The following is a 20,999-nucleotide window of genomic DNA, read 5'->3' on the forward strand; positions in this document are numbered from 1 at the left end:
CTCCTTGTGCAACCCTGTAACCAAATTTATAGTGAACTTGTCAGCTTTAAACTGTCATGTGTAGTCTGGCATTGATATTTGTTCACAGGAATGTTGTTGGAAGGCATGCTATGGTTATTTGTTTTTCCAGGCTGAGATTTTTTGTTTTCATTGTTTCTGTAAATACACCTTTCTCTGACTTCAAAATTTGTTTTTTTATGTTCAACAGATATTAAATATTATATATAAATATTCTTGAAAATAGTACTCGGCAGCATATCTCCCACGTTTCGACTTTTATCTGAAAAAATGGCAGATCAAAATCAACCACAAGAGGGAGCTAATGTGAACATTCTAGGTATGTATTTGTAATTATTAAATCCAAAAATTTCAGAACAAGCTTGTCATTTAGAACATAAGTTATGTTTATATCTTTCTGATGTTTGATCTCTAGTTGTACTATTGCTAAATAATTTTATTTTCAGTTTAACGACTCAAGCTCTGTTAGAAATTTATTGGATATTATCATGCGATTGACGCTTATGATAGTTGAATCATAAACCTATATTTTTGTTATATCAGAAGAAATGCATATCATGGTTTTTTGAATATACTTTGTTTCAGGTGCAAACATCGATGAACTGCATGCAGGACATGTAAATCAGATTGTTGCTCAGGCAGACGTAGTTCAAGCTCAAGCAGAAGTGATTCATGTAGACAACGTGAACATTCACATGCATTTTGGAGATAATGGTAATTATTTTTAATATGAATGAATAGGGTTTTGTGTAAACGGCATGTTTATACATAGTTGAGACATACGTACATAGTTAATTCAAAATCAAAGTGAAAATATATATTTTTTTTTCTCACTCTGATCATAGTAGCAGTTACTGATAAAAGGGACTATTTGAGATAGATAATCTCAATTGGATTTGTTATTTGTCACAAACAAATTTTTTAATACTAGCAGTACACTAGGGCAGTTTTTATTTTTTCATTGGATCTCCGCTCTAGGAGACCCTTGTTTTCGGTCTTTTTGTCTGTGTTTAGCTGTAGCGTCTAACTAAACTACTGTGCCGATCTGGTTGAAATTTCTCACATGGGTTATGCTGTCATCCTGGTGATGTGCACTTCACGGAAGAGTTGAATTGGTGTTTTATTTCCAAGGCATCAGAGAAAAATGCACTGGTCCGCCGACCTGCCCGCGTCTAGTTTTTTCAAAATTTGTCAACATCTTGTAAACAACTTCGGAAATTTAAATTTGGAAATTGCTACTACTCGCTCAAGTAAAAACTTTTTCGAACAAGCCATTTTTCATTTCGGTAATCCATAAACTGGTGCAGCTTTAGAAAATTTATTGAACATGATTAATTATTAGCCTCAGTATATCGCTCATGAATAGGATACCAATGAGACGTGCAGTGCTAAAATGAACTGGCGGTTTTGTTATCCCAGTCACTGTAGTACGCTGTCGTTATAGGTGCAATTTTGGTGGATGGTAACGGTTTACTGAAATGCTGGTCACCTCATGAATCAGCAGAGATCTTGGGCGGCTATCGGCTTGTATTTTCTATGGTTATGTATGTAGTATAAAAATATTATGCTTGAGATAACTTTCAATAGGTTTTCGTAAACTAGTGCCTTTCATACTAATAAGACGTGACCTTCGTTGTGGCGAGTGTTATTGGTAGATTTAACGTCACCAGTCGACAAGTGTTTATGAAATATGAACTAGGTATTATGATGCTATTGGAACTTCAGTTGGAAGACCTTAGGAAAAATCTTATTCAATCACGCTTGACTGATTAGTTGTTTTGTGAAATGAGTGGGATTTAGGAAAGACAAATTTAGGCAAATAAAGTTCATCAAGGTGAATTGAAATTTTTTTTTTATCACGCTTCCTTTAAACCTAATGGACAGCCCCGAAATGCTAAATGAATTAACACGGTTTTTGGAAGTTGCTTTGTACAGACATGCACCATATGTTTTGTTTGCCTATAGCATAAAAAAGAGGACAGCCACAAAGAGTGCTTTGTGTCAATTTATATTGAAAGTTTTTGTTAAAAATATTCTTCTCCACAACCATGGTCCAGAAAATTAGGTTACATCTGGATATGAAAAATGTGTTATCGGACAATATATAGCACTGACATGCTTAATTAATTAATAATAATTTTTTAGGGGAAAGTCTGGATGGTAGTTTTGGTTTAGAAAAATTGTACTTTTATCACACAACATAATCCCGGTATTGTCTAACTTTATACTTTTATTTCAGCAGCACCACAAGCTGAACTACAACATGATGCGCCTGCACTACAACATCAAGTGCAGGATGATGCACCATCGGCCAAACCAAAAATGAAAAAAGAGGGAATTTCCTCTTCATCAGGTATGAACCAAGAATAATGTCGAGTATTTTCATACAGAGCAATATAGAACTAATTTATCCCATCTTAGGTGAAGTGGGGAAACCAATTATATTCAACCTGTGGCACTGACATAGTTTCAATGCTCTAATTCAGAGGTTCTTAACTGGGGGTAAATTGGACTTGCAGTTGGGAGACATTTTGTATGCAATAAATTCATACTTCTGTTCACTAAGACAATATAAGTTTCATTACATAATCAAATGTGGCTTCTGAGCATGTAGAGCAAGTGTGGGCAATTACTTTGTTGAGTGGGCCAGTTCCAGATAACAGACTTGCTTATTGGACAAGAGGCTCAATATGAAACTAGGAATTAAAACAGTTTATTTGCAAAAAACTAGCGTAACAGATAATTTACAACAAACATCTATTGTACCAAATGACACAATGATAAATCGGACTAATGCAGGCTACTGCAGGCGTCCAAAGGTTTGTTCAAATCAGGCTTGAAGCTGCTTGTGCTGATTTTTTAGACCACTCGTAGGTTTGAATACGTTAGAGGAGATCGGTTTTTGCTTTAGTTAGTCTTCATACTTCGGAATAATAATTCAAGTTGCATCTGAGGTATATGTGGGGACGGACTGAAAGTAGGCACTTGAAAATTAGTTACTTTTTTAGACATTTTAGAAAAATGGAAAATGGACATAAGAACTTGAGATGATGAATTAGTTGAAAATGTAAAATTAAATGTTGATGTCAAGTCCAGTTGGATAATTTGTTTTAACATCCATATTTATGAAGTGGTATTAGCCTGCTTAAGCAAGATTAGAAATTGAATTAACCCAAATACTTTTGTAAAATTTGTCATTCTGGTATGTTAGCAAGAACCATGGGCAAATTCTCCCGGAATTTGAAATGTTCGTTTAGTGACGCCGGACACCATTTCCAAGAAAAACAGCACAGGTCCCGCGATATCAGATACTTGTATAGTGAAGTGGCATTCTGAATATTCAGTATAATGATAAAATCAAAGGTTATCAGATGTAACAATGTAGGAACACGCCACCGTTTTTTTTGGTTGACGATCCTGGCTGACCCCCAAATAAAAAGAAAATAATGGAAAGTGTCTGCCCATGGGTCTGGGAGCTAGGATGAAATTACAAATTTTCCAGAACTTCATTTTATCCTTTGATCTGGAGTTCCAGCTTCAATACCATTGAATTTTGTATGTCATGAAATCTTTGCGAAAGTGAAACTCAAATTATAATTTAGGCGAGGTATATAGTTACAGTAAGTCTTGTTTCCTCATTTCAACCCTTTAGCACCATGCAACGAGGAGGGAGTTATCACATACATGCATTAAACAGAGCGAATATGACTCCCAATCCTGTGATGTTTCTCTGTGCATGTAATTCATAAAAACTGTTTTAAAAAGATTTTATTCTGAAAAATTGAAAAAAGTCATTGAATTCTAATTTAAAAGTATGTATCGTCAGTACTGTTTGATTCATCATACTAAATAGGTGTAGTAGGATGTAAAATAGTTTTTTGTTTTTTTTAATTTTTTTTTTACAAATTTTATTTTTTCAATATTTTTTGCTTTTGAGATTTTTTTTCATTTTAAGAGTGACAACGATAGGCAACCATAGAATACCAAATATGGGAATTTTTCTCTCTATCCTTATACAACATTCATCATATTCAAATTCAGGTTTGTCATCGCATATGCAAAGCAGAGAGCAACGCAACGTAAATATAAAAATAAGCAATGAAGATGTGCTTGTGGCAGGTGAATGTATTTATAGTTTGTTCTCATATAGTGCTATTGGTTTTCAGGTAATCGAAATTAGAAATGCTACATTTAGTCAACATGGAGGCAACACTGAAGCTTTTATAAAATGTGTCAGATCCGCCTTGCAGTATCACATACTATGACTTTTTTATTACAAATGAAATCGTTGGAAAGTTGACATGGTTGTTTTTCATACAGACTGTTACCTCACCTATCTGGACTCTGATATGTTTTTATACCCTCTAAATTGATAGTGCTCTCTAAACAGCTGCGTTGTCTGTATCACGAGATTTGACATAATGCTGCTTTTTTCACTGTCAATAAATTTTATTTTTTAAGTTCATTCATATTCATTATTCTTCATTCCAGGTTCTGCAACATATTTGCAAGCAGAGCAAGATGCCAATGTTGATATTGCTTCATCAAACATTCACATGACTGCAGGTAAGCACTCGGTAATTGGATTGTTTTTAAGTTCTTGAACAGATTAGTCCAGTGGTTCCCAACCTTTTTTGAGTGATCCATATTTAAAGAATAAATTTTGTAACATTTCACGTTTCAAGAATATGCTCCAATACTAAACGTGTGTAGTTGCGTGACTGTACATAGGCAAAACGTAAGTTGACAAGTTTTAACACTTTGCTATTTCCCACATTTCAATTATTATTGATAACACTTCAATACAAAATAAACAATTAAATTTCCTAGAAAATAAACTGAATAATTTCTAATTCTTTGTTTAAAACAAAGCGACCCAAGAGCATTTTCAGGCAACTCCGCTGAGGATCGCGACCCCTAGGTTGGGGAAGCACTAAATAAATAGTCTTCTTATTCGTTTCAAATCACAGAATTTTCCACGTCTAATACGCACTTTCAAGGTGACATGTTGTCTTCTTAATACGAGGGTGCATATTATGCACTGACAAAATGTAAAAAAAATATTAGTTGATATTTTATTTTCAACTGGTTAATAATTCTCATATATATTAGTCATGACTTATGAGTCTTTTAATTTTATTCAGCAAAGTCTGTTTGGATCAGAACATGCTTGTTTCGGGAGAAGCATAATAGTCAAATAAATTTATTGTTAATAAAAGTAGCAAGAGTTCTAAACAATTCATTAACTCAAGCATTGAAAAAAATTGTGAATTAAAGTTGATAAGAATGAGCTGTACATCTGTTAACTGCTGTCGTTGTATCCCCTGGGTCGTTTCTCTGACTTTGTACAATCGACATAAATCACTAAATGGGTATGTGTATTATGGATGGAGATTGGAAATTTCTGATGCTCCATATTCTAAAATAATCTATGTATCATGTATTGGTGGTATATTATACTTGAGGCCTCTCTATATAAATTTTTTAGGTGAAGCAACGATAACTAAAGGGCAAGGAGCAACCACACATTTTCATGGCCCTGTCAACATCCAAATAGAACATACAGGTAATTATTTTTTTTGGGATTTGGCCAAGGTAAATGTCACAATGCTATTGCTTGCTAAATTTGATATAAAATCAAGCATGGGGGTGTGGCGCATTGTGCTAAGCGTTAGGAACACGCTCACCACCACATAATGCCTTTTTATATTTCACACTATACCATATTTCAACTTTCGTATAATATTTTTTTATTTCTCTCCAGATGCAGCCCCTTCACAGCCTTCCACGTCATCAGTCCCAACTGGAACGCCTGTTCAACCATTGTCAGATACAGGCACAGCCATTGCTCCTGTGTATAGAGGAATTTCACCAGCAAAAGGTATGTTTTTGCGAATTAAAATTATCAACCTTGCTAGGTCCAACAAACTTCTTACTAATCACTAACTAATTGTGTCTACAAGATCAAGATGAACTTACAAGTGTAACATATGACTTGTAAAATATTGACGAGTCACGTTTTCTTGTTTTATTCATTGTTAAACACTGCAATTTAATTTTTGCATAACAAGAGTAATTATCTGGATCACAGCTCTTCCATGTAACCGCCTCACGATCTTAGGAAAGTTTAAATTTTATGGTTAATTAAGACGAACAACATTCATTTATTCATCATCTTTATATGGCTTGGATCTAAAAAGTCAATACCAAACAAATTTTCATGGTTTTGCCTCTACAAACTATTGTAAATCTATCATTACATTGACATATGCTTTTTTTTCAGGCTTCTTCCAGCAAGTTACAGAGAAACTTTTTGGAGGTGAACACCTTTAATTTAATGAAAAAATTATTAATAAACAAAAAATGGCGACCCAGAAGTATGTGTACCAATATGGCGATAACTAATTTTGTTTGCCTAATTTACATCAAGTTGTGTAAATGGACTGAAACCTATGGCTGACCCTAACCGGGTACACATACTTCGAGAGTAGCTTACCCAAAAATATAGTGTTTCTTATGAACATGTCAAAGTGTTAACTTAACCACTGGTTGGTTATTACTCCACCACTATGTCATGGATCTGACACAAATAACGTGTTAATTATTCTCATTCCTGACATGGACTGGAAACCAAACGCGAGCTAATTTTCGTAATTTGATGAAGCTTTAAAAGTTTTGTATTTTGATTGATGTTTTCCGACCCTTAACCATAGAATACTCTTCTTATACTTTTACATTAAAAAATTTCTGACGCTTGTTTCGAGTGTTTTTGCCAGTTGACGATTGCAATTGGTTTACGTGTTTCATAACCATAATCTGGATAATTAGCCTTTTTCTAATACAGAGCACTGGGTCTTTTTCAAGTATATCACAGCTATTTTGGACTAATTTTTAATTACTGTGACTAAACTAAAACTACTCGCTGTAGAGTGGTTCACGTGATCACTGGTTGGTTGTGGCTTCCTCCACCATAAAGTCCATGCATCCATCTAAATTCATACACGACATTGACTGATAACCGAACGAGAGGCTGTGGTTCGCCATATGGATAAGCTGTCTTATTGATTTTCCGTACTTCCCTCCAGCATAAATGTGTAGAACCAATCCTATATGTAAATACTATTCTTTTAATATCTAACTTAAAGTCTCCTTTTAATCAAAATCTTAATAGAAATCTTCTGTTCAGGTGTGAGAAGCTTCATTGATTATTTCAACTGGAGAACATGGAAGCAAACAACAGTCAATGTTACAGAAAGCTACAAAGATCAAAACTTGGAAGAACCTGAATTTGAGGTCAATCCCAAGTTAAACAAAGTGACTGGTTTTTACAGGGGCCAGATGGCACCTGATATCACAGAGTACAGAAAAGAACAAGAGTTCGCTGTCACACAGGCGAACGAAAACATTGGAGAAGTGATCTCACCAAATGAACTAGTCCAACAGCTGTGTGAAGAAGGTTGCCGATGCGTAGGACTAGTGGGTCAAGCTGGAGGGGGCAAGTCAACAATGATGAAACGTACTGCGCGAGGCGTTCTCGTCGCTAATGAACTGGATAACGAATCTAAAGCAAAACTGGGATTGTTTGCTCGGTTGTTCAAGAAACAGAAAAATGGATTCAAATTTGTTCATCACTTGAATTTCAGAGACCTCCTTGTTTCTTATGGTTTAACACCAGAAGAAGCTTTAACTCCATGTACTCTGCTTTTTGGAAACTTTGCACCCAATCTATCAGATCAAACTATAAGAGCGGGATATGAATGGCTTCAGCAACACCAATCAGAAGCAATTATATTTATTGATGGCCTGGATCAGGCTACATGGAATCTAGAGGGAAATTACAATAAGATGACATATACTGATAAATCAAGTACTGCCACAATCATGTTTAATATCTTATCAGGCAATTTGTTCCCGGATGTAACATTAGTTATTTCTTCACGCGAACACAGGATGGCATCCCTTCCCCTGGAGCTACGACCCCCATTAATTATTGCTCTTGCTGGCCTTGAACGTGATGACACCAAAAAACTATTCACTGCTGTTGTAGGTGAAACAGGGGAAGAATCCTGGAAGAAGATGACGTTTCAGTCACCTGCACTCGTGCCATTGTCTTCTGTCCCTTTATTCTTGATTTTCAATGCAATCGTTCATAAATCCAACCCAGAGAATCTACCTAATACCATGACTGATGTAATGACAAAATTACTTCATATTTTCATGCGTTCCTCACACACTCAGGAGAAAAAATCGATTGAAATAATTCTTCACAATTTGATGAAAATGTCATTTGAAGCCACTCGAGAAAAGCGAGTTATTTTCAACAATACCGATCTAAAAAACGCAGGACTTACAAAAGAAATGGTACGTGATCTCATCATAGAAATACCTGGAGGCAGCTCACTACTTAATCAACATCTTTTGGAAGGTGACACTCTGATGTTCTTTAGTCATCAAATCCTTCAAGAAATGTTAGCTGCTCTGTACATCGCCAACATGGATCTCGCAACTTTCCAAGCATTCGTCACTAATGAGATTCACAAAGAACACTGGTCCGTTGTTCTACGGCTCCTGTGTGGAACTGTTTTCGATCAAAAAATTAAAGCTCAATTCATCAAAGATCTTACAACTGGTAAGTGCAATCAGGACGTTACAATTATTGAATAAATCAAATATTATCGTATTGCGCCAAGAGCTAGGAATAATTTTGCCATAGCTACTCTGATTACCCTACCGCATTCGTGATGGCTAAGTGGTTAATGCAACATCTACCACAAGTAGAAAGTAACTATTTAATATAACCGTTGTATTGGTAACAGAATCGGGTGCCGGGGTTTGTGACATGAATGAGTCATTTCATAGGTGTTATTTCCCCAATGAGAAATGTGTAAACCCTGCTTCTAAATATTTTGAATTTTTTTTTGTCAGAGACTGGACTAGAAAAGCAAAATTGTCTCAAAAATGCACTCACAACTAAGATAAATCAATGTACGAAATCCTATCAGAAGTTGGAGTTGTTTGGTGCGTTATATGAAGCCAATGATGCCGAGCTCATTAGATCCCATGTTCAAGAAATCAACTTTGAAAATGAGTCTTTCACTGCAGCAGGAATGTGTGCAATGTCATGTGTCATGCGACGATGTGGCCATCTTGAACAAGTTCGCCTCGTCAATTGTGAGCTCAATGCAGAATTATTGAAAAACTTTGAGTTCAACTTGAAAGGTTCTGAAGTGAAGGCAAGTGTTTAGTAAAAAACCTAATTTACATATTATCGTTGACAAAAATAATACAAAGAATACGCTTAATTTCACATCTTGAGATAAAAAATGTATCTCCCCTCCAATCTGTCAAACTACTGTATATTTAGTCGATTAGCTTAAAATGTTAGAATTATCACAGTTATACAAACAGCGCCATGAACATATCTTAACTTTATTTTATACTTCTGATATTAATTTGTATTGCATCCTAACAGGTGTCAGAATTTGATATCAGCTTAAATCCGATGTCCGTTGAAGCTTTTGATATCTTCGGTTCAGTTTTAACAAACATTGAAGTGGAAAAACTTGTTATGCATGGCTGCTCACTTACAGAAGAAAAGCTTCGTGTGCTTGGAAGGCATTCTCATTTACAGGTCGGAATATAAATTTTAAGATGGTTTAATATACCAATTCCTTAAACTTTGTTTTTATTTTTGTTAGTAGGTTTGCTCTGTTTTTTTCTAATAATTTCGTGAAATTATTCAATTATTAACATTTTAATATTCGCCAGAGATGATCTTTCAATTTGTAATTAATTTATCAATTTACATTATATTTTTATCAGGTAGTTTATATTTCAGATTCGCGCTCTGGATATTCGAACTATCACAAACATGACATTTGACTTGTATTTTGCAATTGTCAAGTTCGCATCTGAACATGGTGTCAAAGAAATTTTGATGGATCCGTGGGATTACTTCAAGGCAAGCAAAGAGCAGCTGTTGGAACTGAGTAAATGGAAAGTTTGTGGAAAGGTAATTCAATCTGAAATATTTGAAATGCCTCATGACCACTTAAATCACTAACCAATCTTAGAGTTGTTTCTCGCCCAACTGTTTTTCACTCGAAAAAGAATTCGCCTTGCCAACTTTGACTATATAATTTTCAAAAAGCCAACATAAGCAGGCCAGTGTTAAAACTTTAAGGTTCACACTAATAGCAAGTTTGCAATTATTGTTTTTTTTAATAATATTTTTCGCATACGATACGATTTTATGTCTTTCATCGTTAACAAGGCTCTGTATTAGCAGTCCCAGTTAAAAAGGGATATACATTAAAAAAAATGAAATCTTTTCTTTTCAGTATTGGTTACTCAATGTTTGCACCACGGTTGCGTTGTGGTGGTGCATACTTGTTTATTGGTTTGTACATTAACATTACTCATGAAGACTATCTTCGATAAATATCAAGTCTCACTAGTCTAGTTAAGCAGTTTTGAGAATTTTTATTTTTATTCACCTAATGAACATATTTCATTTATCTCAGATCCGCGTTCTTGATGTTCGAACTATTACAAACATGACGTTTGATCTGTATCTTGCAATTGTCAAGTTCGCATCTGAACATGATGTCAAAGAACTTTTGATGGATCCGTGGGATTGCTTCAAAGCAAGCAAAAATCAGCTGCTGGAACTGAGTAAATGGAAAGTTTGTGGAAAGGTAAACTAAGTCCAAAACCTTTGGAATAGTTATATTTAAGTGGTAGTGCTATTATTTTGTTGCAAGTGACTACAATCGCAAGTAACATTGAACACAATTGAATTATTATAGCAAGACTATTAATATTTTAAAGTCATCAGCTAAAAAGTCGGCTATATTAGTAAGTGGTAAAAGTGTTTGCACAAATCAAGGTTCTGAGTCCTAAAAAAGCATAAATTTCTAAAAGTGGGAAGAGTTCTAAACTTCTAATAGAAGAGTTGCAAAGTCCCGAGCTCCTAACTAGAAGCGTAAAGTAAAGAGTTCTGATCGAAGAGTTGCTATTTTTCCCAGAGCAAGGTCTCAAGTCCTCAACTAAAATCGTGAAAGATTCTGATTGAAGAGTTGCAAGTTTTCTCAAAGCAAAGTCCCAGGCCCCTAACTAAATTTGAAAATATTACTGATAGAATGGTTACAAGTTTGCACAAAGCAGGGTCCCGGGCTCTCAATTAAAATTGAAAATAGTACTGATAGAAGCGTTGCAAGTTTGCTCAAAGCAAGGTCCCGGGCCCTCCTAAACTAGGTCTAGTCCCGGGTTCCAACTAAAATCGTGAGGGATTCTGATTGAAGAGTTGCAAGTTGGCTCAAAGTAAGGTCCCGGGCCCTCCTAAACTGGGTCTAGTTCCGGGTTCCAACTAAAATCGTGAGGGATTCTGATTGAAGAGTTGCAAGTTTGCTCAAAGTAAGGTCCTGAGCCCTCAACTAAAGGTGAAAAGAGTTTCTATAGAATAATTGCATATTTGCCCAAGTCAAAATCTCGAGCCCCCATCTAAAATTGGAAAGAGTACCTGCAAAAGAATTGCAAGTTTGCTCAAAGCAAGGTCCCGGGCCCTCAACTAAAAGTGGAAAGAGTACTGATAATAGAGATCCGAGGTCCCGTGTCTTTAACTTAATGTGGAAAGAGTTGCAAGTTTGCTCAAAGCAAGGTCCCGGGCCCTCCTAAACTGGGTCTAGTCCCGGGTTCCAACTAAAATCGTGAGGGATTCTGATTGAAGAGTTGCAAGTTTGCTCAAAGCAAGGTCTTGAGCCCTCAACAAAAGGTGAAAAGAGTACTGATGAGTAGTTGCATGTTTGCTCTAAGCAAAGTCCCGAGATTTGACTAAGTCGAAGAGGAAGTTTACGTCAAAAGAAGTTTACGTCAAAAGATATTTTGATTTGAGAATTAAAGTCCCTAGTATGAAGGTGCTGATATGAATAATATATGAAGCTCTGAGTGCGTCAGTGTTGCTTTGAACAAATTTGTAACCCTTCTATCAGAACTCTTTCCACTTTTAATCGAGTTGCTTGGGATGTTGCTTTTAGCAAATTTGAACTTGAGTCTTCAACTAAAATGGAAAGAGTAACGGTTCTGATAGGAAAGTTTCAAGTTTTGCGGTTGCGTGTCAGCAGAACATACCTAATTTTTTACACCCTGGGTGAGGTGGGGGTCATCAGTTGTTTGCTATTTTGTATGTTTATGTGTGCATACTAGTTTCATATCAAATGTAAACATTAATAAGTTTAATAGTGAATAGAAGAAGGCCTGCCATGAGTATTTGCAGTCACCTTCATAACCTACTGCAATATCGCTATTGGCTATTTATAATGATATTTGATCGGTCTGAGATAAAATGTGATACCCTTAAATTTCCATATTAAAGGAACCTTTATACTTGTAGTTTATCAACAGATGCAATAATTTTCAGATCAATGTTCTGGATGTTCAATTCATCACTCAAATGCCATCTGATCCATGTCTTACAATATCTGAGTTTGCAAGTCAAAGCAAAACCTATCACAACTAGTCTTGTGGGGAAACCTTGTTCATTTTGCGCTATTCCTTACTGGTGGGTCATTACAAATGGTAGCATGAGGTTTTAGAGAGATGGCAGACATTTTTCGATGTCATTACCCATATTTCTATTTACTGATAGTTTCGTTTTTGAAAGGTTTTTATGGATAGCATATTTTTGAGTCTTATCCTTTCTTTTTTATGCTTCACTGTTTTAGGACATTTTGATGCAATATATTGATATATATTGGAAAATCAATGACCTGTGTTACAGGTTCTAAATTCACTGTTCTGTGTTAGTAGGCACCATCCTTCAAACATTCATCTTTGCTTAAATACCCGCCTTTATTGTACAGATGTTCGATATCTTTATACTTTCAGATATCCATCATCGATATCAGCCAAAACCCAATGGACGAAGAAGCCTTTGATGCTCTAGGTGACCTTTTATCAAATAATGAAATTGACCAACTCATTGCAAAAAATTGCAAGCTAACAAGAGGAAAGCTTGATGCTCTTGGAAGTCATTCTGGATTAAAAGTATGACAAACTTATAATATTTTATTATGCCACTATTACTCTGTTGTTAAGTTAGTCGGAAAATACACACGAATCAGCCAATTCTATATAATAATTTATATAAATAATAATTATTAAATAATATAATTTAATAATTTTATATTTGATATTGGTAGATTTGGGTAGTAAAGTGTCTTTACTTTAGTTAAATGTTTATTAAATTGTTTGAGGTAGCCATGTGAAAGATATTATGATATCGATACGAATAATAATAATGTCGAAAAATCTAGCATCACACTTTCATTCGGTATAATGTCTAAGCTAGAGTCTGTACAAACAACCACTTTTATGCAAGAAACTACTTTACTTAATGAGCCAGGAGCCAGTATCTGTTCCAAACGTTCTGGATAGGATTTAGATATGTAATCTTATTTATACTTGAAATCCATTTATTTATCTATGTTTCAGTTATCCAGGTTTGACATCAGTGAAAATCCAATGGATGAAAAAGGCTTCAATGCTCTTGGTTCTTTATTGACAGCAAATAATAGGGCTCTTGACCTTGTCATGCAAAATTGTCTACTCACAAATAAAAAACTAGACGCTCTTGGAAGTCACTCAGGATTAAAGGTTTTGTTTTAAATTGTTTCTTGATATATAATTAAATAATCTGTGAAGTGTATGCGTAGTGATTTTCTATTCAGCATTCCTGTCAAACTAGGTGGCAAGCGACTTTTACCAGCAACTTTTTGGTCTATATTTTCAGGTCCAGGTTGTGTATAAGGTTAGAGTTCAGTTTGTGCACCATCTTGGTGCGCATACTTCAGGAGTACCAAATATTACCCTATCCTTATCTCTACCTAGAGAAAACTAATGGGAAAATATAGATAGAATGATAGAATGGTTGCAAGTGGGAGCCATCAGTTATTTGCTATTCTGTATGTTCATATGTGCATACTGGTTTCATATCAAATGTAAACATAAATAACATGTGCATTTGCAGTCACCTTCATAACCTACTGCAATATCGCTATTGGCTATTTTTAATGATATCTGATCGGTCTGGGAAAAAATATGATACCTATAAATTTCCATATTCTAGGAACCTTTACACTTGTAGTTTATCAACAGATACAATAATTTTCAGATCAATGTTCTGGATGTTCAATCCATCAGCCGAATGCCATCTGATCTATGTCTTACAATATTTGAGTTTGCAAGTCGAAGTGGAGTCAAAAAAATTCTAATGGATTCGTTGGATTTCTCTAAAGCAAATAAAGAGCAATTAAAGAAATTAAGAAAATACAAACTTTGTGGGAAGGTCTGTATTATATCACAAAATTTACTGTGACACCACCCTTACATATTTTCTCCAATACACACTGCAAAACCTATCACAACTAGTCTTGTGGGGCAACCTCGTTCATTTTGAGCTATTCCTTACTGGTCGGCACGCGGAGTAAGGGAACGATAGCAAAACAAGTTAGCAAGATTTTTTGCAAAATACACGATAAATATTACAAAAACATGTTTCTCACAGAATTGGTTTAAAGTGGGTGTGACAATAAATTTAAATAGCAGTTTCTTCAGAAGTTCACGCGTTTTAACTCACTATTTCTGCAAGAATCAATAGTAATACCAAAAGATCACTAGCAAATATAAGCAATTTTTATGGCTTGCAACTACTAAAAAGTCTGAATTAAATACATGTGCGGCCCGTAGCTTCACCCAGTTACTTGTATTTGGCCCGTCAATGAAAAAGGCTGCACACCTCTGGCCTAATCCATTACCGAAATTGATATTCAGAGAAGGTCAACCCCAAACCATCGTCTATCCCGAAGACATTTTCAAATAATATTTCGAATACGGAATATATTCGCAAAAAGAATATTCAACTTATTTATGAATTGAAGGACTACCGTAATTTAATTATTTATTCTTGTTGGATAACCTAAATGTCAGCAAAAACAAGATCTTGCCAAGGTATCAAACAGGGTAACTTACGTGCATGGTCATTGGTCATGCATTGGACATTAACATTTCTTACTTTGCTTGTTGAAGATAGTCCCATTAGGGAAGTGGTTCTAAAACGGTGGGGCACAATGGCTTAGACAATTTTTTGAGAGGGCGTGAAGCCAATTAAAAATAAAAATATTTGTTAGATTTGATCTTGCCCGACTTGTTTTGGATATTTACATTTGTTTATTTGAATATTTACATTTCATCCATGTATTTTCTACGTATTTTTTGAATAAAAAATATTTTCGCCAAAGGGTCTGTTATTTGTAGCTTATTGTTAGCTAGTTTTTTTTTTGAGGTGTTGAAATGTTTTTGAAAGTAATATATGGATGGCATATAATTGAGTCTTATTATATATTTTTCACTGTTTTACGACATATTGATGCGTGATGTTGATATATATCAGAAAATCAACTTGTGTTAGTGGTTCTAAATTCACTCGTCTGTGTTAGTAGGCACCAGCTTTCAAACATTCATATGCCAAAATACCAGCCTTTATTGCACTGATGTTCGTTATCTTTATGTTTTTAGATGTCTGTTATTGATATCAGTCAAAATTTAATGGACGAAGAAGCTTTTGATGTTCTTGGTGACCTTTTGTCAAACTATGAAGTTGACCAACTCATTGCAAAAAATTGCCAGCTAACAAAAGCAAAACTTGATGCTCTTGGAAGTCATTCTGGATTAAAAGTATGACCAAGTTATAATATAATATCATGCCACTGTTGCTCTTTTGTTGAGTTGGCTAGAAAATACACAAAAAACAGCTGGTTTTATGATGTTTGATATTGGTAGATTCGGTAAAGTCTTCTTTTTGCGGGAATATCTAAAATCCAAGATGTAAATATCCAAGATAAGGCGTGCTAGATCAAATTTAACGAATATTTTGTTTTCAATTAGCTTTACACCCCTCAAAAAATTGTCTGCACCCCACCGTTTGAGAACCACTGGTCTAGGTTCGATACAAACAACCGCTTTTGTGAAAGAAACTGCCTTTCTTGATTAGCTAAAATGTTAGATAGCAGTTATTCCATTGTTTATTGTATGCACATTCCTTCATACACTAAGATGAACTTACTTGGATTTAGTTTCCAATGTATTCAAAATTTCATATTCAAAAACAATAATTTTGAATGTATTCGAAATAGTACATTTATTCAATATTGGCCATCCCTGACACTCGGTTTTTATGAATCGTATCTGTAACAATACTGACAGCAAATAATAGGGCTTTTGACCTTGTCATGCAAAATAGCCAACTCACAAAAAGAAAACTAGATGTTCTTGGAAGTCACTCAGGATTGAAGGTTTTGTTTCAAATTGTTTCTTGATATATAATTAAATAATCTGTTAAGTGTATGCGTAGTGATTTTCAATTCGGCATTCCTGTCAAACTAGGTGGCGAGCAACTTTTGTCAGCATCTTTTTTGGACTATATTTGGTACTCCTCAAGTATGCGCACCAAGATGTCACACAACCTGAAATCTAACCTTATACACAACCTGAGTTCAGGTTGTGCGCCATCTTGGTGCGCATACTTCAGGAGGTCCCTATATTTTCCCATTAGTTTTCTCTATTAGACTGGAATTTACTAGGATAGGATGGGAATTGCATATTTTTCTCGGGGGAGAGATGAGGCGGCTTAATCATATGGCGAATCACAGCCTCTGGTCCGGTTACCAGTCTATGTCGGTCATGGGATTAGTTAGCTAGTTATTTGTTTTCGGAAGCATGGACTTGATGATGGAAAAAGCCATACTCGACCAGCAGTTACGTGAAACACACTACATTGGCAAGAAGTCCAGCAACCCTTTCGCACATAATTGTTCCCCACAAGATTAAAACCTGCAACCCCAAGCAAGGTAATCAGAGATGATGTAGAAACTTAGATTCTTATGTTTTATTTTTGAACTAGTTGATACACTATATTTATGCTTTCTGCTAAAAAAAATAGTTTTTTTATGTCGGTTTTTATGAATCGTATCTGTCACAAAACTTTTGGAGAGAATTCAGATATGTAAGCTATTTGTTGATTAAATTTCCTTTCTCTGTTTTTAGCTGTTCAGGATTAATATCAGTGAAAATCCAATGGATGATAAAGGCTTTAATGCTCTTGGTTCTTTATTAACAACAAATAATAAAGTTCTTCACCTTGTCTTGCAAAATTGCCAACTCTTATCTAGATTGGCTCACTGGTTTTATTTATTTCAGTTGGATATACTAGATGTCAGCGAAAACACTAATCTTGGCACTGCTGACTTTGGTGGAGTTGGATCAGTTGTATCTAAATGCCAGGTGAAAGAATTGTCGGCAGGGGATTGCAATCTGACAGCAGAAAAAATGAAAGCATTCAAGGAAAACACTGGTAATGCAAAGGTAAAGATCAGTTTATATATCTGATCATTTATTTGCTATAATTTCGAATTTTTTGCTGTTCTATGTGACATTATTACATGCTTTTCACATGGAACAAAGCTCAGTGTAAGTAGCCATTGATGAGTTTGGCAGATCTAAATATCTTGAGTTCAGCATTGCCCACACAATTTATCACACCCCGAGGTGGTGGGCATGTGAGTGAAATTTGAAAATTTTATTCTGTGATTCAATGAATATTTTCCTGAGTCTCGGTTTTTTGTTTGTTATCGTAACAATGACCAATCACTAATAAGTCAACAATAACGTAACAATCGCAATTTGTGCAGCCGCTCAGACAATTCTTCTCTCAGACGGATGGATGATTAGCATGGCTTTGAACATTACCACGTTTTCGTGGTTTCGCATGTTATTTGTCAGTTTTCAGATCTTTTCAAAACTCATATTCTCTTCTGTTTATAGTCATTCGCCCATGTAGTCCATTTCAAATTCATTATTGAACGATTGCCAAACCAACTATAGAAACAGAATTTCTTGCAACTCAAGTTTCATTCATTGTCTCTAATTAACCGCTTGCCGTGATTAACGCTGTGGTGAATACTCATAATAGCTCATGTTTAATTGGTCATTTGCCTCAAAACATTTTGATCAAAACACCACGTATGTTTCATTCATTTCAAAAATTTTACTGGGTATCTGTGATCCATATTATTTTTAGTTGTCAGTCCGCGAGGGTAAAAGGTTGGAAACATCTTCTCTAGGTTCTATCTATGCAATGACAGTCCTGCTTATATATCTGAGTGGCTGTTTATACTTATTTGATGTGGAGGTATTCTGTATTAAAGGCAAGGCATTTCTTTCGCCCACTGTAATAACAACCACACATAAGTTTGACCTAAACAAAATGCCTCTTGAAACGTGAAATACCCCTTTTCTCTCTCTACATGTACGCCAATATCATTTCAAATAGAATTGGTCGCTTGTAATTGCAAAAAGCCTAATTAATAAGAAACTTTTTCTTCATGTAGTATATATGTCTTAATTAACGGAGAAAATTGAGATCATCTATCAGATTTTGATTGGGTTACATTTCCATCAAAACAACAGACAGTTGAATTTTTGATAAATGGTGGTGCATAGGAGCGGAATCTGGGAGTTTTAAACACTATGATGCAATGGATAGGCAATATGTGCACCTGCTCAGACACTTAATTTGCTCAGACAAATATTCAGCATAGTTGTCTTGTGAGCATTGCCCTTTTTTATGGTTTTGCACGTTATTTGCAGTTTTCTGTTGTTTCAAAAAAAACTAAACTCATATCTCTGGTCGTGATATTTGATTTGCCCATATTTTCTATTCCAAATTTGTTCTTGAATGATCGCCAAAGCAACCATGAAAACGAATATCACTCAAGTTTTAGTCATCGTTTTTAATTAACCGCTTGCTGGGATTAACGCTTTGGCGAATAAACCTATATTTTTTAGTGTTTAATGGTATTTTTGGATGTTCCCAGTCCGCATGGTGATGATTGGTAACCATTGTTCCTGGCTCTGTCCATGCAGTAACAGTCCTGCTTATATATCTGAGTGACTGTTCATTTATGTTCGATGTGGAGGTTTTCTGTATTGAAGACAATGCATTACTATCGCCCACTGCAATTACAACTGTATAAGTCAACTTGAATAAAGTGACCCTTCAAAAAGTCAAATACTGCTTTTTTCTATTTTGTATGTGAATATTATTTCAATAGAATTTTACAAAATTAGTCTCAGGTATTTAAAAAAGCTTAATTACCAAGAAAACTTTTCTTCATGTAGTATATATGTCGTAATTAACTAGGAAAATTTTAATCAGCTCTTAGATTTTGTTTGGGTTACATTTCCATCAAAACAACAGACAAGTGAATTTTTGATGAAAAATTTGTTCATTTTGATCAATCAGATTTTAAAGTTTGCTTTCTTCATTTCTCATACTTTTACTAGATCACATTTTGTGACCGAGTTCATCTACAATTAGTTTACTGATCTTATTTATTCCAGTTGGATAAACTAGATGTCAGTTTGAACATGTATCTTGGCACTGCAAGCTTTGGTGAAGTTGGATTAGTTGTTTCACAATGTCATGTGAAGGATTTTAATGCTCGGAATTGCAATCTGACAGCAGAAGGAATAAGAGCATTCAAGGAAAACACTTGCAATGCCAAGGTAACAAACAGGTTAACTTACATGAAACCCCAGTTTATAAACCTGACCATATATCTGCTATAATTTCGAATTTTTTGCTGTATTCTACGACATTATCACATTCTTTACACTCGTAACAAAACTCTGTACAAGCAGCCATTGATGAGTTTGACAAACTGGAATATTTCAGGTTCAGCATTGCCCACACTATTTAACAAACCATGAGGTGGAGGGCATAGGAATGGAATCTGAAAATTTTAATCTGTGATGTAATGGATATTTTTCCCGAGCTTCGATTTTCTTGTTTATTTCAGGAACAGTGACCAATCACTAAAAGGTCAACAATAACGTAACAACTTTTTCATAAATAAGTTGATTTTTGAATATCTTAAATGTCATTATAACTTCCTACGAGCTCCAATTTAATGCATTAAAAATTATTCCCAGAAAATCTACGATAGACTGGGCATAAACAACCTGTTTAGAGCCATCCATGCCGCTAACAGGTTGTTAGCTAATTTATGCCCAGTCTATCGCAGATTTTCTCTAAACCAGTTTGTAAGCGTCATATCTTCAAAACAATCCCCAATTATGCATCACAAATTTTGCAATACTAAAGTATAGGAACAATTTTTCGGAAACATCTATATCTATACAGTTATGACCAACGCTTATTAAAATAATTTTCTAAATTAAATGAATATTGAATGGAAATTTTAATTATACAAATTCAACTCTGAAATTGCAACATAATATCAGAAAAGAACTGTTGAAAAAATAAAATAAAACTGAAAAATAATGGATTTTTATCATTGGTATAAAGTTTTTAAGAAAATTATGAATGTGAAAATAATTAATTGGTCGAGAGCTTGAGTCACTAAATTTCCTGGAAGCTTCGCTTCAAGCTAAAATGATAGGCTTGGCTCCAGCTCCAACAAGACATCACAGCTTCGACTTTTTTTTCGCAGTGCTTTGCACAATTGGTAAATCGTTGAACTGAGTGATATCTTAGTAATTGATTTATATTATTTGGGGTAATAGTGAGTGTATAAAGGCTTTTATTAGAGAAACAGGCAAGAGAAAACAATACAATAATATTCTTTGCAGTTTCACAAATTACTTGAGGCGGCGTGGAAATGTTTTTATTTTCTTAGCGGTTATATTTTTGTCATTTTTCTTGTATTCTCTGATAACACTTTCGCACTGCTGATTTTGGTTAAGTTGGATAGCTATTTCTACAATGTCAGATGAATAAATATAAAAATATAATAGGATTCGTTATTCTGGATTCGATTTAACTATTCTAGAATAGTAAATATTCTATATTGTCCATCCCTAATATGCCATAATTTAGAAATGTCGAGTCAAGTTGATTTTTTCCA

The 20,999-nt window shown here is 34.8% G+C and overlaps 1 protein-coding gene across 2 annotated transcripts in view; it reads left to right on the forward strand.

The window, feature by feature from the left end:
- The first annotated feature begins 213 nt into the window (after positions 1-213).
- The window catches only part of LOC120339924 (uncharacterized), a 125,094-nt gene continuing 104,308 nt past the window's right edge, over positions 214-20,999 (forward strand). Inside the window, exons 1-19 of one of the 2 annotated variants that reach the window (XM_078116169.1) lie at positions 214-337; positions 604-732; positions 2,258-2,371; positions 4,060-4,137; positions 4,510-4,584; positions 5,507-5,584; positions 5,783-5,899; positions 6,302-6,337; positions 7,205-8,647; positions 8,944-9,251; positions 9,491-9,649; positions 9,857-10,030; positions 10,542-10,715; positions 12,904-13,062; positions 13,510-13,671; positions 14,189-14,362; positions 15,592-15,750; positions 17,272-17,436; positions 19,474-19,638. In XM_078116169.1, the coding sequence (XP_077972295.1) occupies positions 289-337; positions 604-732; positions 2,258-2,371; positions 4,060-4,137; positions 4,510-4,584; positions 5,507-5,584; positions 5,783-5,899; positions 6,302-6,337; positions 7,205-8,647; positions 8,944-9,251; positions 9,491-9,649; positions 9,857-10,030; positions 10,542-10,715; positions 12,904-13,062; positions 13,510-13,671; positions 14,189-14,362; positions 15,592-15,750; positions 17,272-17,436; positions 19,474-19,638 (3,918 nt within the window). In that variant the 5' untranslated portion in view covers positions 214-288. The remainder of the gene's footprint in view (positions 338-603; positions 733-2,257; positions 2,372-4,059; positions 4,138-4,509; positions 4,585-5,506; positions 5,585-5,782; positions 5,900-6,301; positions 6,338-7,204; positions 8,648-8,943; positions 9,252-9,490; positions 9,650-9,856; positions 10,031-10,541; positions 10,716-12,903; positions 13,063-13,509; positions 13,672-14,188; positions 14,363-15,591; positions 15,751-17,271; positions 17,437-19,473; positions 19,639-20,999) is intronic. The other variant, XM_078116168.1, reaches the window with a different exon arrangement.

Source organism: Styela clava, chromosome 9 (assembly GCF_964204865.1).
Source record: "Styela clava chromosome 9, kaStyClav1.hap1.2, whole genome shotgun sequence".
Lineage (NCBI taxonomy): Eukaryota > Metazoa > Chordata > Ascidiacea > Stolidobranchia > Styelidae > Styela > Styela clava.